General features: G+C 65.1%; 1 protein-coding gene across 2 annotated transcripts; it reads left to right on the top strand.

Moving 5' to 3' along the window:
* Nucleotides 1-5282: 5282 nt before the first annotated feature.
* LINGO3 (leucine rich repeat and Ig domain containing 3) lies at nucleotides 5283-20953 on the top strand. Of its 2 annotated transcripts, none has more exons than XM_079116529.1 (2): nucleotides 5283-5362; nucleotides 17470-20953. In XM_079116529.1, the coding sequence occupies exon 2, from the start codon at nucleotides 17516-17518 to the stop codon at nucleotides 19292-19294; it is 1779 nt and encodes a 592-aa protein (XP_078972655.1). In that variant the 5' UTR covers nucleotides 5283-5362; nucleotides 17470-17515; the 3' UTR covers nucleotides 19295-20953. The 2 variants fall into 2 exon arrangements, with proteins under 2 accessions (XP_078972655.1, XP_078972656.1); XM_079116530.1 differs by lacking the exon at nucleotides 5283-5362 and adding an exon at nucleotides 5565-6617.
* The last annotated feature ends 3141 nt before the right edge of the window (nucleotides 20954-24094 follow it).

Genomic DNA, 24094 nt, shown 5'->3' with positions numbered 1-24094 from the left:
TGCAGGTGGAGACCAGCTGGAGACCCCAGGACGTGGCCTCCCGGCAGGCTCCAGAGGATGCTGACCTTACTGACGGTCAGCCCTGCTCCTCCCTCCCCGGCTGCCGTGTCTCAGAGTAGCTCCCCAAACTCTCCGGAGGGTTCACAGGATGTGCGTGTGGCCCAGAGAGGTGAAGCAAGTCCTGCAGACTCACACAGCCTGGATCAGACCCAGGCCGACGGCAGCGCCACCCGAGACTCGCGACCACCAAATCACGATGCAGGAAGTATGGCCAAATCCACCTGGGAGGGGGCAAGGAGGACGGGAGCAGGAGAGCACGCGCCCCGGCATCGGGCGCTGGGAGCTCGCTCCTTGGGCCGCTCCTGCCCACACAGGAACCTCGCCCAGCCCCGAGCACCCTCGGAGGACCAGGACCAACGGAGCTGTGTGCGCGACCCTCTGCCGCCAACGCCCTGCACGCCTGGGCTGGACCATCGCTGTCCTGGCCAGTGAGACTGGAGAGGAGCTCAGCGTGGTCTGGACAAAGACCAGCGCAGGCAGTGGGAGGAGAGCAAGCCGGGCTGAAGCCATCGCCAGCCCTGCCTCCTGGCTCAGGTCCTCCCAGGAGCGAGTCCCGCTCCCCGTGGCCCCTGCGGACGCCCCAGGAGGACAGGCGCCCGGTCTGTCGCTGAGGTTCTTCTTGACCTCCCACCTCATCCAGGACCTGGGTCAGCACCAGACCCGCCTCCACCTGCCACCTGCCCACCAGGGCCAGGATCTCCCAGGCCGAAGGCCACCACCGTAGCCGCCAGGTCCGTGCGGCAGAAGACGGGCTGCTCCTGTAGTCCAGCGTCTGCAGCTGAGGCAGGAGGGACGCGAGTCCAAAGCCAGCGCAGCAAAGCGAGGCGCTAAGCAACTCAGCGAGACCCTAGTCCAAATCGGGGCCGGGCGCCCCAGGGCCAAAAACCTAAAAAGAAGATGACAGATCCTGACATCGCCACCACCACATGGGGTCGTCCCAGGAATGCAAGGTCGGCTTAGCCCCTGAGCGTCGGCTGTCCCCGGCTGGGGGCGTGAGGGGGAGCCACTTCCAGAGGTGCCTCAACGCCCCTTCAAATCCAGGCCAGCAAGCAGGGCTCGCGGGACCTGTGCAACCCAGCGAAGGCCGCAGCCCCTCCAGGGCCAGAGGCTGCCACCCGCCCAGGCCCATCGCTCGCCCTGGAGGCCAGTGCAGAGGGAGGGCTGCTGGTGCTGGGCCCTCGTCCGCCTCCTCGCCCATTCCTGCCCGGCAGGAAGTGGGTCCTTGCTCCCCTCAACCCCTGGCCCTCGGGCCTGCAGGGCCCTGCCCCGTCCGCCCGCTCACTGCACGGCACTCGGGCTTGTCCTGCTCAGGACCGCAAATGCGGCCCTGCTCCCGGGGACGCTGCAAGTGCACCCGCCTGACCCGTGAGTCCAGAAGCCGGTGCCCGGTGCCCCTGGCCTTTCCGCGGTGTGCGTGGGGCGCCCCTCCCGCCTGCTGAGAGGCCCCAGGAGCCCGGCTGGGCAGCCCCTTGGCCACACAGTAGCCGGGCAGGTGCAGGGCCTTGGTGCCCAGCCCTGCGGGGCACCGCGTTGCCAGGAGGGCAGAACGGCCGCCACCCACTGCGGCCAGCGGGCTTTCTGTGGGGTCTGCGTCTGAACAGTGTGAACCACTTGGCCAGGCCGTCAGGAAAACGGGCGCAGGGCGGCAGCTCCATCCTCCTGCAGGGAGGCCGGGCTCTTGGTGCTCAGGGGAGCGGGAGCGCGGAGCCCTGGCCCGGTTTCCACCAGCAACGTGTCAGCCCCAGCAAGAGCTCCCTCGGGAGACTGCGGGGCTGTTACTTCCTTCTCCTTCCTTCCCTTCTCTTTCTGCAGTGCTGGGAATCGAACCCAGGGCCTTGTGCACACAATGCAGGTGCAGCTGTTCATTCCTATGCGCATCGGAGGAGAGACCTCTTAAGTGGTGGGTGGGCGAGATTCACTCTGAGCCCAGAACTTGCTCTGGTGGCGGGGCGGTTACTTATTTAGGAGACAGTTCTTAAAGTTCCTGCCTCTGTACCTAGAATCATCCCACATGGCCACACAGATCCAATCCTAGTCCTCCCTGTCTAGAACACTCTATGGCTCCCAACTTCCCTTAAAATGATCTGAGCGCTGAGGTTGAGGCTCAGTGGCAGAGTGCTTGCCTACCATGTGTGAGGCACTGGGTTTGATACTCAGCACCACATGTAAACAAATAAATAAAATAAAGGCCCATCAAGAACTAAAAAATATCGTGTAAAAACGATCTAAGTGCCTCTTGCTCCACCTGTGCCACTCTACAGATGCCAGGGTGTCGACCAGCTGAGGCAGCCTGGCGACACCATGTGCCCGTTTACCCTCCCAAAGCCACAGGACTCATTATTACTGTTCCCACTTTACAGATGAGGCTGCTGGGGCTCAGAGAGGCTGACTCCTAGCCTGAGGTCACACAGCAAATATCCAGCCACGCTGGGGCCGACTCCTGCCCCAGGGACAGAGGGGAAGCCATGTGGAGCCGCAGGGAGGCTCCCAAGCCACCCGTCCCCACAGCTGACCTTGGCTGTGACCCGTCACCATCACAGCTCTGGCTCTTGGCTCTCTGGAAGAGAGGGGAGGACGCGTTGTTTTAGCCAGAGCCACAGGGAGAGCGCTGCCCCTCCCCAGAGCAGGAGCCCACTCCTCACCCCGCCCCTCCCAAGCCTCCCCATCCACAGAGCCCTTTCCTCCCAGGTCCGTCTCCATGGCAATGTCCCCAGCACAGGTGGTCGTAACCCTGGCAACCAGGTCCTACCCCGCTGCCTGGGAGGCTGTAACCTTCCTGCAGCCCCTCCCCCACCAAGGCAGCTCCCAGAGGGGACCAGCCTGGTCACCAGAGGGTGGGAACACCCAAGGTCACCAGCGCCTGAGTGGCTGGAAGCCACAGGCCACCGTGTGTTCCTTTGCTAAGTACTTACTAAGTGCCAGGGCCAGCTGCCTCAGGGCCACCTCCCACTGGGTACTGGAGAGAGCTGGCCAGGGGACCCAGGGACAGGCCACAGTTCGGGGAGGCCAGAACGGGGTATGGGGCCCTGTGCACCCAGCCCAACCCCACCCCTGACCCCTCCCTCGAGTCGCCGCACCCCTCTGTTGGATGTGATGGGGTGTGGGTGCTGGAGACGTGGGTGGGGGCGGGGCACGCGCCGAATAAATCAATAAATTACAGACGATCTCGGGAAGTTGCCAGGGAGGATGGGAAGGAGGGACAGAAGGCGGCCAGGGTGGGGATGAGTCAGGGGGAAGCGGGGGCAGGCGGGGGCCGGCGTCGGGGAAGAGAGAACAGCCTGTGCAAAGGCCCCGGGGTGGGGTCCAGCCCCCAGGGCTCACTCTACCCTCCAGTCACAGTCACGTTTCCAGAGGAAGGACCCCCAGCAGGACGGGGCCACCAGGCCAGCATTGAGGTGCCATGTGACCTCAGGCCGGTCACCTCCCCTGTCTGAGTCTCTAAGGCTGATCCCGGCATCTCAGGACTCGGGAGAAGGGACTCATTGAGCACCTACTGTGCGCCAAGCCACGTTTCGGGAAGGAAGCTCCCTCCAGGAGGGCCTCCGCTCCCCTTCCAGGTGTGCACACTGAGGCTGGAGCGGTGACCCCCACAGTCACTCAGCCAGACTCGGGTTGGGTGTCAGCTGATGTCCCTGACCCTCCCTGAGGAAGCTCTCTGACCTCAGCTCAGGCCGGGCACCAGCCACCAATGTGGCCTTTCCCACCTGCTGTCCCACGGATCCGCAGGCCCCACTGCAGAGGTTCCCCCCACCCCCGTCGCTTGGCTTGGCACACGGTAGGTGCTCAGTGAATCCCTTCCCCCAAGAGCCCTGTGATGCAGGGATCAGCCCTAGCAGCTCAGAGAGCCTAGCAGCTCAGAGGGGTAGTGATCAGACTGAGGTCACACAGCGCACTGGCAGCACCCAGCTGGGGTGAGGAATGAGGGACCATGGAAAGAGGTTGTGTCCTTTATCTAGACCCCTCTGAGGCCACCCACCTCCTGCCTGGTCCCGTGGGGGCCTGGCCTGCGGCCTCCCGGGATGCAGGCTCTGGGCCTCTGGCCAACACGACAGTCTGGGAACAAAGCCTGCCTGAGTCACAGGTGGCTCTGCTGGTGCCAAGCCACCAGTGACACTGCCGGAGGACGCAGAGGACGCAGAGGACGGGGAGGGAGCGGGGCAGGGGTGGGCGGCGGCTCCCAGGGGGCAGGTCCACTTCTCTCCCCTCCTGGGGACAGAGGACAGCTCTGAGCCTCCACCTGCTCATCTGTGGAATGGGACAGCAGCAGGCCACTCTGCAGGGTGGGCGAGTGGGCAGCGAGCTGGCTGCCTACAGGGATCCCAGCATGGGAGGGCAAAGGCTACCACCAGGGGGCCTACGTCCCCTCCCTCTGCTGCACCTTCTGGGCTAGACCCACCCTGAGCTCCAGGGGCAGCGCCCTGGGCCCCTGGTGTCCTGTCCGGGGCCTGATTGAGCTCGCTCTCCCGGGCTTGTGCGGCCCCACAGGGACGGCACACAGGCTCAACCCCTCCTTGATGGCCTGGCCTGGGCAAGGCCTTCTCTCAGGCTAGCTCTGGCCCCTCACCCCGAGGTTCCGTCAAGGGGCACCCGCAGCCCCCAGACCCCTGGCTGCTGTGCTTTCCACGCGCACTGAGAGCTCTGTGCCGCCAGCCCCTGCCAGGCTGAGGGTGCTCAGGGAACAGCCCAGCCAGTCACAGAGAGGGAGCAGCCACCTCGAAGGCCGAGACTGGAGGAGCAAGCCTGTGTAGGAGCGGGAGCTGGCGGCGCCCTGGGCACAAAGAGGTGCCACCGGCGGGGCGGGGGCAGGGGTGGATCGGAAGACGTGTTTAGAGCCGGGGCCACAGGGAGCCCCAGCAGGTTCTGCAGCAGTGGCCCTGGTCAAGTTTCCCCTGGGGACCATTGGCCAGTGGAGCTGGAGGGCTGCGGACGATGACCAGGTGCAGATGCAGGCGCGGACGGCGCGCAGAGGAGGTGGCCCGAGCGGCGGCTCTGGACAGCGCAACCTGCTGCGCTTGGGGCCTGCGTTCCCTGCAGGGCGGCAGCCCGCGCCGCGCCGCGGGCAGAGGGGCCCTGCCCGGGCCGGCGGTCCCGCACCCGCGCCCACGTGTCCCCGCACACCTGCCGCCCGCCGCCCCGCGCCGGCCCGCGCCGCCCGCGCGCCCCCGCAGACGCACGGGGAGGCCGGCGGGGCGCGCGCGGCGGGGGCGCGCACGGCGGCGGCCGGGAGGCGGCGGCGGCTCGTGTCGGCTCCGGGCGGCCCTCGCGCCGCAGCCCGCGCCGTGTCCGCGGCGGAGCCGCCCAGGTGAGTGACCCCGCGCCGGCCCCAGCCCGCTCGCCGCCGCCGCCCCCGCGAGCGCCCCCCGCTCCCGACCTCGGCGCCCGCGCCCCCGCCGCGGACCCCCGCGCTCCCTGCGGCGCCGGCGGCCGGGCCGGGGGACGCGCCCGGCGTGGGGGCGGCGGGGCCGGGGGCGCGGGCGGCGGAGCCTCGCCTCCCGCCCGCGCCCAGGGTCCGCCGGGCCGTGCACCGGGCGGCGGGCGCCCCGACCCGAGCGGGCCTGGGGCTGCCGGGGCCTGGGTCCTGGCCGCCGAGGCCCCTAAGCGCCATTCAACAAGTTGGCGGGGCGCCTCGCGCTTGGTCCCGGGCACTGGAGAGCCCGGGGTCTTCGCAGACCGCCCTTGACTGGCTCGCCCTGGGCGCCGGCGCCGAAGGTGCAGGTCCCTCGCCCGGAGGCATGGGAACTTCTGGGGTGGCCCTGGGACCCGCATTTCCAGCACGGCCTGGGGATCCTTGTGTGCACAGCCGCCTGAGAACCCTCGCTCCCAGCCGGGGCAGGTGTTGGGAAGGGGGCCTCTGCGTGGACGGGCAGCAGGGGGCCATCTGGGGCTTGGGGTGATGGGCGCGCTTTACGGGACAGAGGAGCCAGGAGTCCTGGCGCAGCCCTGGAGGGCTCCCTGAAAGAGGTGCCCAGGATGGGAAGGGTGCAGCTGTGAGGGACGCGAGGCAAAGGCTGGGACAGCATACCTCGGTGGGAAGTAGTGGGGCCAGGATGGCTGCAGGTGCAAACCCCCAGCTCATTCCCCTCCGAGCAAAGCCACCAGAGACCCCTTCCCAGCCCGTAGACCCTGCGGGCTTCCCCTGTGCACCCAGCTGCTCTGAGGTACCCGAGGGCCAGGGCCAGCTTGCCACCCACAGGGGCTTAGAGGGCTAGACTCTGCCTTCCCACCTGCTTTCCTGCCCTGGCCCAGCTGGTGCCTTCCAGCAAGTGACACCTCTGAACGGCAGCTTCCCATCTCTGAGGAGTCACCTCCCACGGGATTAAGACACCGTGGGTCTCACCCCGGGCTGGGTCCTGCTGCAGGGTGGTAGTGATGCCCTGGTGGACCGAGGCCAGCCCTGCCCCGCACCCCCGGGCCTCAGTGTTCACCTCGTGGAGTGGGGGTGGTCCTGCCGTCCACCCCCAGGTTTAGCCCAGCATCTGAAGGCGCCTTGCTGTGGAATGTAAAGCAGATCCGGAGCTGTCACTCCCGGCACCCCTGACTCACCACCTCGTCACCAGGTAGAGCCTCTTGCAGAACTCTGCGCCAGGCTCGACTCGGGTGGGCCCCAGCAAGCCGCCCCCCACCCCGTGCCAATCCCAGGCCTTGGGAGCGCGAGGAGCTGGGTGCTGACACCAGACCTGGGTTCCGAGCTCACTCTCTGCAGCCAAGGGCTGCCACGGAGCTGGGCCCCCTGACCCTCCGTTCCCTTTTCTCTACAGTGAGCTTGGTGATTCCTCGGCCTCAGTGCTGGGGCGCGAGCGGCATGGTGTGTGGCAGCCCTGCGAGTGTCTTCCAGGGCCAGGGGCCCTTCCTCCACAGGGGCGGTCAGCAGCCCCCACACAGGCTGGCCAGGAAAGTGGGTCGGCAGGCTCCAGCCCCCCAGGGCTGACAGCGAGTGACAGCAGATGGAGACTAATTAAGGGCTTAATGAGTTGTCACGGGTGAGAACCCGGGAGAGTCCAGATCTAGGACAGAGGCTGTGTCGGGCCCGGGGTCCAGTAGTGTGTCCCCAAAAGCAGACCTCAGAGGGCAGGTGCCTGTGGGGCGGGCCGAGCCTCCCATATCTGGTGGGGGTGCGCCCAGGCCTGCCAAACCTGCGCCCCCTGTGTGCCTGGGGCAGGGGGCTGGCTGCCAGGCCTCCATCTCCCCCCACCCAGTTCAGCCTCCAGGGGACCTTCCTGAGGGAGGCTTCGGATTCCCTGGCCTGAGAAGGGACCAGCCATAGGACGTGTCCCAAGTGACCTTCAGGTTCAGGGGGCCGAGCTCTGCTCAGCAGAGGAGGCGGCCTGGGCGGCTGGGCGTGCCCCCCTGCAGGGCCTGGCCGCCTCCTTGGAACCAGGGGACCAGAGTCCCAGCGACGGCTGCCTCCCTGTGGATCAGGGTTTGCTGCAGTTTGCTGCCAAGCTAGTCCCAGGATGGACAGCGAGGACAGTGGGGGCTGCAGAAGAGCCCCACAGGTCAGGTCCAGGAACCCCCAGGCAGGTCCCGCCCGCACCGTGGCTGACCAGGCGCCAAGCCCTGGGAGCAGCCCCTCTGTCTCCTGAAAGCCCGGAGGCCGTTCCTGGCCCTGACGGCGTTCCAGGAGTGGCACGCTCAGTGGCCCGCGGCCACCTGCGCCCTCTCGAGTTGAGGGTCAGAGGTCCAGGCCTCCTGGGCTGGATCCCCGTCCCTCCCGAGGCCCAGGAGAGCGCACAGCCCCCTCCTCCAGCTCCAGAGCCAGCAGCGCAGCCTCCTCCAGACTCTCTGCCTCCTCACGAGGACCTGGGTGACCTGGGTGACCCCAGCTCAGGGCCTCCCCGGGTCCCCTCAACCCCTTCTGCCCCGGGAGGTGCGTGGGCCCCAGGCTACAGGACGAGGAGGCGTTTTGGGACGCTGGCTTGCTTTCCTTGCCTGCTGTCCGAGCGTCTGGTGTCTGCTTCCCTTGAGAGGGAAGCATAGCCCAGTGGCTAGCGTTGCCTGGCCCGGGAGAGGCCCTGCTTCAGGCCCCAGCAAAGTCAGATACACAGAATTCAGAGAGGACACCCCCAGAAGGGCACCCGCACACAGCAGCGTCCACTCAGTGCTCGAAGAGAGCAGCGGGCGCAGCATCGGGAGCGGATGGGGCTTCCGACCCAGCCTGCCCGCGGCCCGCCCGGCGGCTTCCCGCTCTCCCTCCAGGCAGCCCAGGGAGGAGCACACCGTCTGGTGCGCTTTGCACAGTGGGAGGCGGAGGCTCCAGGAGCTGAGTGCCTGACTGAGGCCGCTGGGGGTGGGCTGGGGACGCGGGAGCTCTTGTCCTGCCCTGCAGTGGGCAGTGTGGCCAGGAACGGTGGGGTGAGCTGCAGCGGGGCGCAGTCCCACGCCGTGCAACTGCGTCCCCGTGCTGTCCCAGGGCCTCCGGGAATCAGCGGAGCTGCCTCCCTTCGCGCTCAGTGTGCTGCGTGGCCTGACCCAGCAGCCCATGCCCGCCCGCCAGGCCCCACTCCCCGGAACTCTGGCAGGCGGCAGCTGCTCTCTGTCGGGACAGAGCAGCAGCCCCTCAGCCTGGGCCCGCCCAGCTTCTGGTGAGAGCGGACATGGAGGCCATGCCACGCGGCTCCACTGCCCGCAGGAGTCCAGGGCAGGCTTCCTTCTGGGGTAGAGGGATGCAGCCCACCCCTGTGCACGTTCTGGAAAGCCCGCCCAGGACCAGCCCGCTCCCTCGGTGACCAGGGCCACCGCGGCCCGGCTCCTGGCGCGTGGGGTTGAGCCTGTGTCCCTGGAGCTCCTAGTCCTCTTCAGGGGCCCGACACGTCCTTCCTTGAGGCCCAGCAGTGGATGTGCCGAGGCCGTGGCAGGGCCAGGCCCTGTGGGCAGCTCTGCGAGGAATCTGGCCGGTGGGGAGCGGGCAGAAAGGTTCTTAGCCACCAGCCCTGGACCCCAGCTTCAAGCCTCGAACCATGGCTGGTCCCCGTTCACATGGCCGGGGTAGCGGGCTAGGAGGTGACAGCCCTGGAGACACAGCTATGCCTTCCTGCCAGGGCACCTACAGGTGGCCAAGGCCCCGGGGCCCATTCTGTCGGGCACAGTCAGACAGCCAGCTCCTGAGGGGAGGCCCTCGCCCAGCTGTGGGAAGGCGGGCGCCGGGCGGGGGCGCTCAGCGCTGGGAAGGCCGGCGGCTCCAGGACACGGCGTCTGGGAGGTCGGGCGCCCCGGCTCGGGTCCAGCCTCAGCCAGTCACCCAGGACAGGACTCAGGTACAGCGGCCACAGCGGGGCCTATGGGCCCGAGGTCGCAAGCCCAGCACTGACCACACATGTGGCCAGAGAGGGGCCCAGGGCCCAGCCTGGGCATCTCTGCACTCCCTGGACACTTGCTGGCCCCGAGTGGCCGCAGTGTGGCGGCCCTGCATGTGAGGAGGGAGCCTCACTCTCCCAGGGCCACTCCTTGTCTGGAGTGGGTGTCCCTGGAGGGCTGGGGAGGGACGCCGGCCTGCGTGGGGGTGAAGGTGGGTGGCTGCCTCTCGTCTGCTGCGTGGGCCTGGGCACACCACTGGCCCTCTCTGGGTCTCTGCTGGGTTTCCCTGTTTCCTCCTGCTCCGTGCCAGCACTGTGCACTGTGGGCTGTCCCTGGGACTGCTCTGACCCCAGGGGATGCTGGACCATGTCCAGGGACATGAGGTTCTTCAGTGGGTGTCCTGGTGTGGCCTGGTAGGGCCGGGGCCACTGCTCAGCACCCCGCAGTCCCCAGGACGCACAGAGAACAGCTCAGCCTGGGGTCCGCCAGGCCCGGGGAGGGCACCCGGTCTGCAGTGCCCAGGCCAGATGCAGCGAGGGGCTGTGGGCACGAGTGGCCTGGCTGGGGCCGTGGGGTCCAGGTGGCAGCTGGAGAAGCCAAGCGGTGGGTCTGGGATGTTTGGAGGCTGAACTGACGCGCAGGGATGGGGGACAGACTGGCAGGGCGGCCTGGAGGGCAGTGCCTCGATGTTCAGGGTGGAGCTGGGCGGTCAGTGCCGTGGGCATGAGGTGGGGACACGAGGACACAGGTGGCCCCGGCTGGAGCTCAGTGAGCAGATGGCATTTGCATCCTGGGAGGTCGGGAAGAGGGGTCGCAGGAGGGGACAGAGACTGAACAGCCCAGGCCCCTTCCCCGCAGCCTACTCCACGCACCGTCCACTGCTGGCCTTCACCCACAGGGCCCTTGCCCGGCTGCCCTTCCCAATGCTTGGTACCCATGAGCAACAGGCTGTCCGCCTGGGCCTCCATGCAGACACAGGTACGCATCTGGCGTCCTCAAACCCAGCAGCGCAAGCCAGCCAGGCTCACCGCGAGGCCCGGCCCTCCAGGGAGGGAACCGGCCCAGAGAGGCTGCTCCAGCGCCCAGCCTTTCCTCCTGAGATGCAGGAATGGGGGACTCAGCTCCTGGCCGTGGTCCCCGCCTCCACCCAGGACACTGCAGCTGCCCCAGGCGCCAGGACAGCGCAGCCCTGGGAGGCTGGAGCGGGGAGCGAGGAGGCCCTGGCAGCCCAGCAGGGGCGACTCTGAAGCTTCCATCCAGCACTGAGTTCCCAGCACCCCACAGGGGAAATGACAGGGCAGGCCAGTGAGGACAGGTTAGAGTGGAACGCCGGCGTGAATGGCGCTGCTGGGCAGGGCAGTGACATCAGCCAGGAGTGACCATACAGCAAGCTCGAGGACACGCAGAAGATCCTGTGCCTGTGCCCCACAGGCCAGGTCCAGAGAGGGTGTGACTTCCCTCCGAGCTCACAGAGCACAGCGGGACTGAGGCCGCATGCTGGCATCTCAGTGGCTCGAGCCCTCGATCCCAACCTGCCCTGTCATTACCCGGTGCCCTGGCTTTGTCCTCGCGGTCTGCGGGAGCCACTCAGAGCTGAGCGTCATCCCCACTGCCCGGGAGGCTGGGTGCCGCTGGTGGTGGAGCCCCAGGTTCTGCCCCAGCAGCAAAGAGGTGGGGGGAGCGGGAGACGCAGGCGTGGGCGCCACCCCAGAGCCCTGCCCATCCAGTCAGAGCGAGTGACCGTCTCCCTGAGGGGCTCGTGTTCTTGGATGTCCCTGGAGTCACTCCAAAGCCAACGTGGGGAACAGGGTGGCAGGAAGCTCCGCTGGTCTCTGCCAGGGAGGGGCGGGGAGGAGGGTGAGCAAGGGTCCTAGGGCAGCCGCGGGAGGCTGCCTCCCGAGGGGTCTGCAGCCGAGGAGGATGCGACAAGGCAGGAGAGGACAGCCCAGGGCGAGCAGCCTCCTAGGCAGCTAAGCAGGGTGGCGTGGACCTCGCAGGGACGCGGGTCAGCATCTGTTCTGGGGGACACTGGCCTTGCTCTCCCTGCACTCAGCAGAGCCAAACTGCCTGTCTGTCTTTCCTGCCAAACCCAGAAGGAAAAATGGAGCCTGTCTGCTCTGCACGGGTCCCGGCCGCCTGGCCTCAGCGCCCAGCAGGCCCTTCCTCGCCGCTGTGCGCTTTCCTTCCCGCTTCATCCTTCCTTTTCCTTTTTCTCTGGCCCAGGGAAGGGAACACAGGCCCTGCCATGGGGCAGGCCTGCCCAGTCCTTTTTATTTTGAGGCAGGAAGTTGCCCAAGATGGTCCGGAACCTACCGTCCCCCTGCGGCCCCCAGTTCCCCCTCGGAGCTGCTCAGGTGGCAGGCGGGCACCTCCCGCTCGCTCACTTGAGTATTTCTTAACTGGACCAACTGACGAGCCCCTGTGCTTCGGGGGCCGGGTGACCTAAGCTGCCTTGGGCCTCAGCGTGCCCACCTGTAAGTGGGGTGGTGCTGGCCTCCACCATGGAGCCCTGTGGAATGAGACAACCAAGGCAGAGCCAGGGCCAGTACAGAGCCAGGCTGTAGGAGCAGCGCCATCACCACCACCATCACCACCATCACCACCACCATCACCACCATCACCACCACCATCACCACCATCACCACCACCATCACCACCACCATCACCACCATCACCACCTTCACCACCACCATCACCACCACCATCACCATCACCACCATCACCACCACCACCATCACCATCACCACCACCATCACCACCATCACCATCATCACCATCACCACCAGCACCACCACCACCATCACCACACCACCATCACCACCATCACCACCATCACCACCACCACCATCACCATCACCACCACCATCACCACCATCACCATCACCACCATCACCACCACCACCATCACCATCACCACCACCACCATCACCATCACCACCACCATAACCACCATCACCATCACCACCACCATCACCACCACCATCACCATCACCACCATCACCACCACCATCACCACCATCACCATCACCATCACCACCACCATCACCACCATCACCACCACCATCACCACCATCACCACCACCATCACCACCATCACCACCATCACCACCATCACCACCATCACCATCACCACCACCATCACCATCACCACCATCACCACCACCATCACCACCATCACCACCACCATCACCACCACCATCACCACCATCACCATCACCACCATCACCATCACCACCAGCATCACCACCACCATCACCACCACCACCATCACCACCATCACCACCACCACCATCACCACCACCATCACCACCACCACCACCACCACCACCATCATCACCACCACCACCACCATCACCACCATCACCACCACCATCACCACCATCACCATCACCACCACCACCATCACCACCACCACCACCACCATCACCACCATCACCATCACCACCATCACCACCAGCATCACCACCACCATCACCACCACCATCACCACCACCATCACCACCATCAGCACCACCATCACCACCATCACCACCACCACCACCATCACCACCACCACCATCACCACCACCATCACCATCACCACCACCACCATCACCACCATCACCACCACCATCACCATCACCACCACCATCACCACCACCACCACCATCACCACCACCACCACCACCACCATCACCACCACCACCACCACCATCACCACCACCATCACCACCACCACCACCACCACCACCATCACCACCACCACCACCACCACCACCACCACCACCATCATCACCACCACCACCACCATCACCATCACCATCACCACCATCACCATCACCACCAGCATCACCACCACCATCACCACCATCACCACCACCATCACCACCACCACCACCATCACCACCACCACCACCACCATCACCATCACCACCACCATCACCACCATCACCATCACCATCACCACCATCACCATCACCACCAGCATCACCACCACCATCACCACCACCATCACCACCATCACCACCACCATCACCACCACCACCACCACCATCACCACCACCATCACCACCACCATCACCACCACCACCACCACCACCACCACCATCACCACCACCACCACCACCACCACCATCACCACCACCATCACCACCACCACCATCACCACCATCACCATCACCACCACCACCATCACCACCACCACCACAACCACCACCACCATCACCACCATCACCACCACCATCACCACCACCATCACCATCACCACCACCACCACCACCATCACCACCATCACCACCACCACCACCACCACCATCACCACCACCATCACCACCATCACCACCACCATCATCACCATCACCATCATTTTCTCCTCCTCCTCCCTCTTCATCTTCCTCTTCCTTCATCTTCACAGTCCAGGAAGACACCAGCATTGAGCAAGTCTTTGATTGGCATTCCAGGAAGACTAGGGTGGGGACTTGGGCAGAAAGTAACCAGGGCAGTGGCATTTCAGGTGAGACCAAAATGAAGTCGGGGGAGAGACACAGACATGCAAAAGCCCTGGGGCAGGACCAAGCCTGGTGAGTTGGAGGCTCAGTGAGGGGCCCTGTGGCTGGAGCAGAGGGAGGGGACGGGACAGAAGGTTCAGGGCGCTGTGGCTGTCAGGAGGCCTTTTGATTTTATTCTAAGGACCAACAGACTCCACCTACCAGGGGCCAGTCCTTAGGGCCAAGAGCCCAGCTGCTTCCCCTGGGGCAGAGCTGGAGGCCCGGCTTCTGCAGAGCAGGCTGCTCAGGCCGCATCTCCCACACCCAGGCAAGGAGACCACGGCAGGGCCGCAGCCACCGCGCCAGCGCAGGCTTCAGGTCAGACACTGCCAGAGGCAAAGGGGCTGGTGCCGAGGGAACGTCAGTCACTCTGTTCTCTAGTCCTCTCTGGGACATGGCCTCTGACACGGGCACTGGCCAGCAGAGAATGACCTAGAAAAACAGCCCAAGAAGGCATGGCGGAGGGAAGGAGTCCACTCCCTGCAGCCCAGGCCACCCCAGGCAGCCGCCGGCACCCTCCTCCCCAGGCTCCCCTCCTCCAGAAGCCCACTCCTCCCATGGCGGCTTCCTTCCTGCCATTGACTGGCCGAGCTAGCGTCAGGGCCCCCACACGGGTGTCCATCTGGCCGCCCAGCTCGAGGCTTCAGTTCCACCTCCAGTTATTCCGTCTCGGGTGGCCTTGCGTGTCTGGGATTGCTGGTGGTCCTTATCGTTCTCCCCAGAGAGCGGGGTCAGTGTCTTCCTCCAGGAACATCTCCCAGCATCCCACAGCAACAAGTTCAAGTCAAGTCGCTGAGTACGTGACTGATCCCTAAACAATGGACACTTAGGTTAGGTCCTTCTCTCCCCGCCATCCCGTTAACAAGGTCTTCGCCGACTTCCTCTGTTGGTGCACATAAATCTCCCTGCACTCTGCAGCAGATATGGACCACAGCATGTTTGATCCCCTGCTGAGGGATATCTAGATTAGATCATCCATTTTTGCCTGTCAGTCCCTGCAAATCTTCCTGCATGTCATCACACATGCAGATTATGGTTTATTTTCGCAATCCCCTGTCGATGGACACTTAGGTTTGTTCCACTTTTTCACTGTTACGAAAAAGGCTGCAGAAAACCTGCCTGTTTTTGCCACTGTCCTGAAAGTGAGTCTTCTGCAGATGCGTGGAGGGTGAAGTCTTGTATTCGTCCTCTGGGGCCTCTGTAACCAATTGCCATGCAGGGTAGCTTGAAAACAACAGAAACTTTTTCCCTCTCAATGCCAGGGTGTGGACATCCAAAATCAAAGAGTGTGCAAGGGTGCTCTGGGGAAGGACCTCCCCTTGCCTGGTCCAGAAGTGGGCAGCCCTGGTGTCCCTTGGTTCATGGACACATCACCCCAGCCTGTGTCCTTTCACATGTCACACAGCTTCCTTGTCTGGTCCGCATCCATGTTTCTCTCTCCCTCTCTTTTCGGTAGCTGAGCTTGAACCCAGGGGCACCGTGCTACTACTGAGCCAGCCCTGGCCTTTTAATTTTCCATGTTGAGACAGGGTCTTGCTGAGTAAATGGCCTGGAACTTGCCCCCTCTGCCTTAGCCTCCCGAGTCACTGGGACAGGCCCGTCCTGCACTCGCCTCCAGATTGCCTCCTCTGCAGACCCGGCCATTGGCTGAGGGCCCCGGGCCAACACGGTCTCATCTCCCCGGCCGCACCCCACCATGTGCTGGTCCCTGGCTCACGTGCTGAGAAGCCAGGAGGCTGCTGCCCTCGTGGTATTGCAGAGGATGCTCTGTGGCCTGGTCCTGCTGAGCCAGGTCTGAAGGGACAGTGACAAGGGGAGCTGGGGATGCCTGGGGGCTTCAGCTGCTCAGGTGCCAAAAATAGCCACCTGGCAGATGAGGAAGCAGCCAGGCAGAAGAGGCTGGGCGGTGCAGGCCGGCTGCCATCTGGCCGTTCCTGCCCACCCGACCCCTCACAGCCCTGGGGACGCACGTGCAGCCAGGCGTTCCGACAGCCAGGAAGGCTGCGCCTCCAGGACCCCGGGCCTGCTGGCGCCTGAAGCCCTCCCTGCCAACTCCTCTCCACTTTCACCCACGCCCTGCACCTGCAGCCTCGTCAGCCACCACTCCACCTCAGGGCCTTTGCACTGGCTGTCCCCCCAGCCTGCAACACGCTTCCCAGGCCTCCTCGGCTCTCTGAGCTTCCTGGGGCTGCAGGCTAAGGCTGACAGCAGCGGAGGTGTGCTCCCACAGGCCTGGAGGCCAGAAGTCCGCGTTGGGGTGTGGGGGGGCTGGTCCCTCCAAGGCTCCAGGAGACTCCTGCCCCTTCCAGTTCCCCTGGCCCGTGGCTGTGTCACCCCAGCCTCTGCTTCCATCTTCCTGTGGCTCTCCTCCCTGCGTTGTGTGTCCACATTCCCCTCTTATTTGAGGACGGTTGTTGGACAGGTCTGTCCTCCTGTGTGACCGCCACGACCCAGCCCACCCTCACTGACACCCAGGCAAGACTCAGGTGTCTTCTCGGGGAAACAAGAGTCCAGCTCAGGAGTCACCTTGCTTGGCCTGAGGTTGCCCCTCCTCCAACCTGATGGCACACCACGCGGCTCCCCTCCACGCCCACCCTGTGCTCCTGTTGCCTGTTTGTCACAAGCAGTGCCGCCTGTCAAGCCAGTGTGTGCCCAGTGCAGGTCCAGGCCCAGGAGGCAGAGTGAGAAGGGAAGGCGGGCGCCGACTGAGGCTGGCGGTCGGCAGAGGAGAGGCCACCGGGCTCCAACACAGGGTGGAGGGAACTTCTGGCTGGTAAGGCTCCTAGAGGGGTCTTCCAAGCCTCCTGTGTCCCCATGGATGTGAGCCCAGGAGGGCAGGAGCCGCCAGCCTGGTATACAACAGGCACTCGATGAATGCCTACTTTACTTATTTATTTACAGCGCTGGGAATTCGACCCAGGGTCTCATGCATGCCAGGCAAGTGCTCTACCACTGAGCTGCACCCCCAGCCCCAGTAAATGTCTTTTTAAACAACAGCTGAAACACTTGCACGACTCCTCTGCAGGTGGATGAAGCCTTTCCTTGGCGATGTTCTTACTGAGATGAAATTCATTTAGTATAAAATCCCATCGGTGTAATTCTAGAACATTCTGTCACCCCTCCATCCCCATGAGGAATCACCCCATCCCTCCCCAGCCGGCTGCACCAGGACTCCACACCCTCTCTCTGGACTGGCCTGTCTGGGACATTTCCGATCCATGGGGTCACACGCTCCTTCACGAGTGGGTCATGGGTCGTGTGGCCCTTTCGTTGTCACTGAGCACGTCCTCGAGGGCCATCCCGCTGCCGCGTGTGTGGGGCCTCGCTACTGCTCATGGCTGAATCATGCCCCAGCGTGTGCGTGGACCATTCCCGCACCCATGGACACCCGGGCTGTCCCCGGCTGCCATTAGCGATGCTGTCTGTGGCCGTGAACGTTCAGTTCGGGTCTCGGGATGCCGCCCTCCTCCTGGGCGGAGATTCCCAGGCGTGGAGTGCAGCCCGCGCGGTGGGCAGGCGCTTCCCGGGCCTCGGGGGTGGGGCGGGCTGGGGTCGAGGCGCCAGGAGCTGACGCTGCCCCCGCCCGCAGGTGCGCTTGAGGATGGTGGCGCGGCCCTAGGCCCAGGCTCCGCACCATGACCTGCTGGCTGCGCGTGCTGAGCCTGCACCTGCTGCTGCTGCCCGCGGCGCCGCCCCCGGCCGGGGGCTGCCCGGCCCGCTGCGAGTGCGCCGCCCAGACGCGCGCCGTGGTCTGCGCGCGCCGCCGCCTGACCGCCGTGCCCGACGGCGTCCCGGCCGAGACGCGCGTGCTGGAGCTCAGCCGCAACCGCATCCGCTGCCTGAATCCCGGGGACCTGGCCGCGCTGCCCGCGCTGGAGGAGCTGGACCTGAGCCAGAACGTCATCGCGCACGTGGAGCCCGGCGCCTTCGCCAACCTGCCGCGCCTGCGCGTCCTGCGTCTCCGCGGCAACCAGCTGAAGCTCATCCCGCCCGGGGTCTTCACGCGCCTGGACAACCTCACGCTGCTGGATCTGAGCGAGAACAGGCTGGTCATCCTGCTAGACTACACCTTCCAGGACCTGCACAGCCTCCGCAGGCTCGAGGTGGGCGACAACGACCTGGTGTTCATCTCGCGCCGAGCCTTCGCGGGGCTGCTGGCCCTCGAGGAGCTGACCCTGGAGCGCTGCAACCTCACGGCACTGTCCGGAGAGTCGCTGGGCCATCTGCGGGGCCTGGGCGCCCTGCGGCTGCGACACCTGGCCATCGCCGCCCTGGAGGACCAGAACTTCCGGAAGCTTCCGGGGCTGCTGCACCTGGAGATCGACAACTGGCCCCTGCTGGAGGACGTGGCCGCCGGCAGCCTGCAGGGCCTCAACCTGACCTCGCTCTCCGTCACCCACACCAATATCACCGCGGTGCCGGCCGCCGCGCTGCGGCACCAGGCACATCTGACCTGCCTCAACCTGTCCCACAACCCCATCAGCACGGTGCCCCGGGGGTCCTTTCGGGACCTAGTCCGCCTGCGGGAGCTGCACCTGGCCGGGGCCCTGCTGGCGGTGGTGGAGCCGCAGGCCTTCCTGGGCCTGCGACAGATCCGCCTGCTGAACCTGTCCAACAACCTGCTGTCCACGCTGGAGGAGAGCACCTTCCACTCGGTCAACACGCTGGAGACGCTGCGCGTGGACGGGAACCCGCTGGCCTGTGACTGCCGCCTGCTCTGGATCGTGCAGCGCCGCAAGACCCTCAACTTCGACGGGCGCCTGCCGGCCTGCGCCACCCCGGCCGAGGTGCGCGGCGACGCGCTGCGCAACCTGCCCGACTCCGTGCTCTTCGAGTACTTCGTCTGCCGCAAGCCCAAGATCCGCGAGCGCCGGCTGCAGCACGTCACCGCCACCGCGGGCGACGACGTCCGCTTCCTCTGCCGCGCCGAGGGCGAGCCGGCGCCCACCGTGGCCTGGGTGACCCCGCAGCACCGCGCGGTGACGGCCGCCAGCGCCGGCCGGGCGCGCGTTCTGCCGGGGGGCACGCTGGAGATCCTGGACGCGCGGCCGCAGGACAGCGGGACCTACACGTGCGTGGCCAGCAACGCCGGCGGCAACGACACCTACTTCGCTACGCTGACGGTGCAGCCCGCGCCGGCCGCCAACCGGACCCTGGGCGAGGCCCACAACGAGACACAGGTGGCGGCGCGCTTCCCGCTGGACCTCACCGCCATCCTGGTGTCCACGGCCATGGGGTGCATCACGTTCCTGGGCGTGGTGCTTTTCTGCTTCCTGCTGCTCTTCGTGTGGAGCCGGGGCCGCGGGCAGCACAAGAACAACTTCTCAGTGGAGTACTCCTTCCGTAAGGTGGACGGTCCGGCCGCCGCCGCGGGCCAGGGCGGCGCGCGCAAGTTCAACATGAAGATGATCTGAGGCGCGCTGTTGGCCTTGCTGGGCTGGACGCTGGGCCGGGTCGGGAAAGCTGGATCCGGTCTGATTTCCCAACTGATTTCCACCTATGCATTTTTCCAGAGGGGGAAGGGGTGACTGCAAGTCAGCTAGCTGGCAGAACTTCCCCTTTTTTGTAGACACCCAACCCCAGGACTGTTTTTCATCAGAAAGCATCTTTTGCAGTTTCTCAAGTGTTTTCTAAAGGTTGCAACCTGTCTTCCTGCCCCTGCTATGGTCACTGGGCTGGGGCTGGGGCTGGGGGTCCCTGCGGCCCACAGTTCACAACAGGAGGTGCACGGATGCTGCCCCAGGCTCTGCCCTCCCGTCCCCTGCCCTGGCCACACGGCTCCCACACCTGGGGAGACGCCTACACAAGGACCCACAGAAGCAGCGGCCCCCGAACCCAGGCCCCACTTCTGAGCCGGGGCTGCTCACTCCCAGAGGCGCACATCTGGGCTCGGGGAGCCTCTGAGAGCCGCTCACACCTGGACACAGCTCAGCCCCGGCCCCTGGGGGACGGGCCAAGGTCTGGAAGCAGGTAAGCCGAGGGGCCCAGCCCCGCCCCGCCGCGGTGGGGTCTTGGGACCCGCGCCCCTGCTGCCCATGCTCCCTCCCACCAGGGCCCACAGGGCCGCCCCCAGGAGAGGCCACGCCCCCAGCTTCCGCCACGCCCCTCACGGCTGCCGGGTCCGGCCTGGCCCCGGTGTCCTCTAGACAGGCCAGCTGGAGGGCCGCCCACCCTGCGAGCCCTCGGACCCCTGAGCCGGCTCAGGTCCGCCCCGAGTCCCCACGCCCGGCCCCTCTGGCCTGCTCCGGGCTGCGCCACGCGGGCTTCTGCGGAGGAGCCCGCTGCGCACGAGGGGGCAGCAGGGCACGGGGCCTCTGCGGTTTTGGGTTCAGCAGGTCAAGGACCAGAATGTCCCGGGACCCCAGGCAGATGCGGCTCTGGTAAAGAAGGCTCCCTGCGCCCACTGCCCACTGCTCGGCAGGCGTGGGCGCCCCGTCCCTGCGGAGGGTTCCCATGCCAGGCAGGGACCGTCCAGGACCCGAGCCCCACGGACGACGGGACGCGGCTGGGGAAAGGGCGCAGAAACCCGGTGGGGCCCGACCTTAGCCAGAAAGCGCTCGGTCACCACCGGGAGGCTGGGCAGCTCCTCCAGGATGCTCCAAGAAGGCTCCAGCCGGTGGCCTGCGCTCCGCCGCAGACCGTCGGCCCCCAGACCTGGTGTCCTCTGCGACGGGGGCCTGCAGGTGGGCTCGGTGCTCGACTTGGTCGGTGGTCTTGGCAGAAGTCTTGGCAGAGAAAGCGGCTTGGGTACAGGACTCGGGGCTTGGCGGGAGGCAGGCCCAGCCTCCCCGCCGACTGGAGCAGGGGCGCCTGGGTCCCGCCCGGACCGGCCACAAGACCTGCCACCCCAGACTCCGCCCCGCCCTCAGCAGCCTCCTGGCCTGGTTGCCATGACAACCCTGAGGCCCTCAAAATGACATCCAAGTGCCTTCAGCATCCTACGAGAGGAGGGGCCCGGCCGGCATCACGGGGTCCGCGGGGGTCAGCTGGTGGGGACTTGCAGCCCCGCCCCCAGGGCGGTAGGAACCATGCCCCCCACCCTGCTGTACTGGACTGGAATCCAATAAAACCGAAACTGGTTTAATAATAAACTTTTGATTTCTTTTTATTCCCCGGGAGGCAGGGCTTGCTGGAGTCCCTCGGAGTACTGGGCTCCAGCTCCAAAGAGGACCCCAGAGGCTGACCCACCGCAGAGGCCTTAGGGGCCCTTCCCAGCACCCAGCCGGTCCCCTGTGCTGCTCTGGGGCCAATGACCCCTTGCACCCTGAAGACAGCCCTGCCAGTGGTGCCATCTGATCCCGATTTACAGACGGACCAGGGGACAGCTGCGGGTGGAGGAATCAGACCGGAGGCACAGGGGGCGGAGCCCGTCGCCAGGGAACTCGCTTGACCCAAGCTGAGGCAGGGGCAAAGGTGGCTGAGTCCTGCAGCAACACCAGTCACGAGTGCTCACACCTGTGCCCGTGGCCCATGGGACATGAGGCACAGAGAGGTGACACACCTGGTGTCAGGGCTCAGGCCCCACCTGTCCCTAAGGCAGCAGGAGACACCTGTGCTCACCCTGGAAGGAGGAGGATGGGGTCAGGGTGGACCACAGGAGCCACAGCCTAGAGCAGCCTCCCTTGCCATCCACTGTGGCTTGCTGGGCCTCAGTTTCCCTGTCTGAACAAGGGAAGAGTTTCCTTTCCTTCCCTGTCCTTTGGCAGACACAGGTCAAGTGGGCACCTGTCAGGGTCAGCCCTTCCTGGCCTCCCCTCCCCCTCCCCCATGGCAAACAGGGCAACCCTTGCTATGAGCCTCAGGGCCCCACCCAGAGGGCTGCCCACAGCCCTGTCCCTGCCCAAGGCCTCTGGACAATACCAAGATCTTCCTCTGTCATTCGTGGAGGGCACGGGAGGGGAGGCCCCACCCAGGGCCTCCTTCTCCAGGGGATGAGGCCCAGCTGAGGTGGAGGCCTGCCTCAGTGGTAGCTGGAAACCCAAGGAGGTGGCCCTCAGAGTCTGTGGTGTCTCCCCAACACAGGCAGCCGAGCTGCCCAGTGCCAGGGACTGGCTGGGTCCTGAACATCCTGCAGGAGCAGCCTGGGAAGCAGATGTCCAGCACGGGCACTCTCCGAGGGCTGCCCCACTCCAGTGCCCTGCAGCCCAGCCTCTGCCAGGCAGTTGCAGCCCTCACGTTCACTTCCCTCGCCCTTCTCCAAAAGGGTGCAGCCCTCTGTCTTCCGTTCCTTCTTTTCTTTGTTCTTGTTCTTGTTCAAGTTTCACTTGTGGTTCAAGGGGAAGCTGGACAAGCACCAGCTGCTGTGTGCCCCAGGGCAAGTCGATGCCCCTCTCTGTGCCTTGGTTTGTTCAAGGGTAATAATCCTTCTGTTTTCCTATGATATGCAGATGAAAACCATCAGGCTCATCCCCTAACACTATCCTAAGTTCATGCCATCACACGTGACCCCAGTGCTTGGCCACACCTGTGATCCCAGTATCTTGGGAGGCCGAGGCAGGAGGATTGCGAGTTCAAAGCCAGCCTCAGCAACTTACTGAGGCCCTAAACAGCTCATCAAGACCCTGTCTCTACATAAAATACAAAAAAGGGCTGGGGATGTGACTCAGTGGTTAAGGTCCTGGGTTCGATCCCTAGTCCCCCCCCAAAAAAGGCAGCACAAATGTATTTTTTGGGTTTCTGGAGGTCAGAAGTCTAAAGTGGGTCCTCGGGCTGGTCCCCACTGAGGCCCCAGGGAGAGTCCACATCCCGACTCCTCCAGCTCCAGAGCCAGCAGTGCTGTCTTCCAGGCTGACTCAGCCTCCTGCCTCCTCTCGAGGACCCTGTGGTGACCCCAGCTCAAGGTCAGCTGGTTAGCAGCCCCCGTGCCACCAACCTTGGCTCCCCCTTGCCGAGCGCTGTGCCGCGATCCCTCGGGCGAGGGCGCAAACCTCCTAGGGGCCGTTACTCTGCCCTCCACGCAAGACATCCAGACAGTGTGCCTCCCCCACCCCAAGCCAGGCTGCGCTCCAGGGTCTCAGGAGGGGGACGTGGGCAGAGGCCCGGCTGGCCATGGTACAGATGTCCACAACCTGCAGAACGTCCACACTGGACAAACAGGGAGCAGTCACGCCCAAGACCCTGCCTCTGGGCCCGGCCTGAGCCCTGACCCTGGTTCCAGTAAAACTTCATTTACAGACAGGCTGTGCAGCCAGGCCCTCACCCCCCAGGCAGAGCTGGTGAACGTCTCCTTCAATGCCATCTGCTGTGGCTGGACACGGTGGCCACACCTGTGATCCCAGCAGCTCAGAAGGCCGAGACAGGAGGACAGCCAGTTCAAGGCCAGCCTGGGAAATCTAGCGAGGTCCCATTTCGAAATGAAAAATGAGAAGCACCCGCCCACCCAGGGACTGACCTGGGCCCTGGCCTGGCCTGGCCTGGGTGATGGGCATGGCCGCGGCCTCTGATGCGCTGATTCTGCATCCCCTCGAGCCCCGGTGACCAGGCCAGGCTGGGCGGCCCCAGGCCCGCCGCACTCCCAGGGAGGAGCCGGCGGCCATATCCACAGCTCCCTGCTTCCTCCGTCGGGAACAGCCCCTGCAGATTCGTGGTTCTGAAATCCACACATCGCAAGTGGCCGAGGACGGGCGGCACCCTGACCAAGCTGGGCGCACGAGGCAAGGCTGGGCTGGAGGGGCAGCCGTGCAGGCCACCTGGGGCAGGGGACCCGGCTCCCAGCCCGACCTCCCCGGGAATGAACCCTGCTCAGACCTCACGGCAAGAACAACTTTGTGGTGACCACACCTGTCATCCTACCACTCAGGAGGCTGAGGCAGGAGGATCCTGAGTTCAAAGCCAGCCTCGGCAACAGCGAGGCACTAAGCAACTCAGTGAGACCCTGTCTCTAAATGAAACGCTGAACAGGGCCGGTGGTGAAGCGCGCCTGAGTTCCATCCTCAGTACCAAAAGAGAACATCTCTGCACCTGCGGTAAGGGCCAGGCAAGGCAGGACCTGGGGGCCTGGGGCCCCAGCAAGGCCGGAGGAGGCTGGTCATGAGCGGGCGCGGGCGGGAGGTAAATGGTCTGCTTTTCCTGCATTTGAATCCTTCTTCATTTCCCATTTGAGGTCTTCACATGTGAAGGTCTCCTATCAACAGAGGCTGTAAGGCCGCGTGAGACACAGGAAGTGTGACCACGGAATCTCTCAGAAAGCCACGTCCACAGAGAGGGGTGGAGGT

This window comes from Sciurus vulgaris (genome assembly GCF_902686455.1).
Source record: "Sciurus vulgaris genome assembly, chromosome: 16".
Lineage (NCBI taxonomy): Eukaryota > Metazoa > Chordata > Mammalia > Rodentia > Sciuridae > Sciurus > Sciurus vulgaris.
Note: the sequence above shows the minus strand (reverse complement) of the source record. Positions and strands in the feature narration are given on the sequence as shown.

Bases quoted from the DNA above. Each gene is read 5' to 3' on its own strand.
- LINGO3 (XM_079116529.1), top strand. From the start codon at position 17,516: ATGACCTGCTGGCTGCGCGTGCTGAGCCTGCACCTGCTGCTGCTGCCC.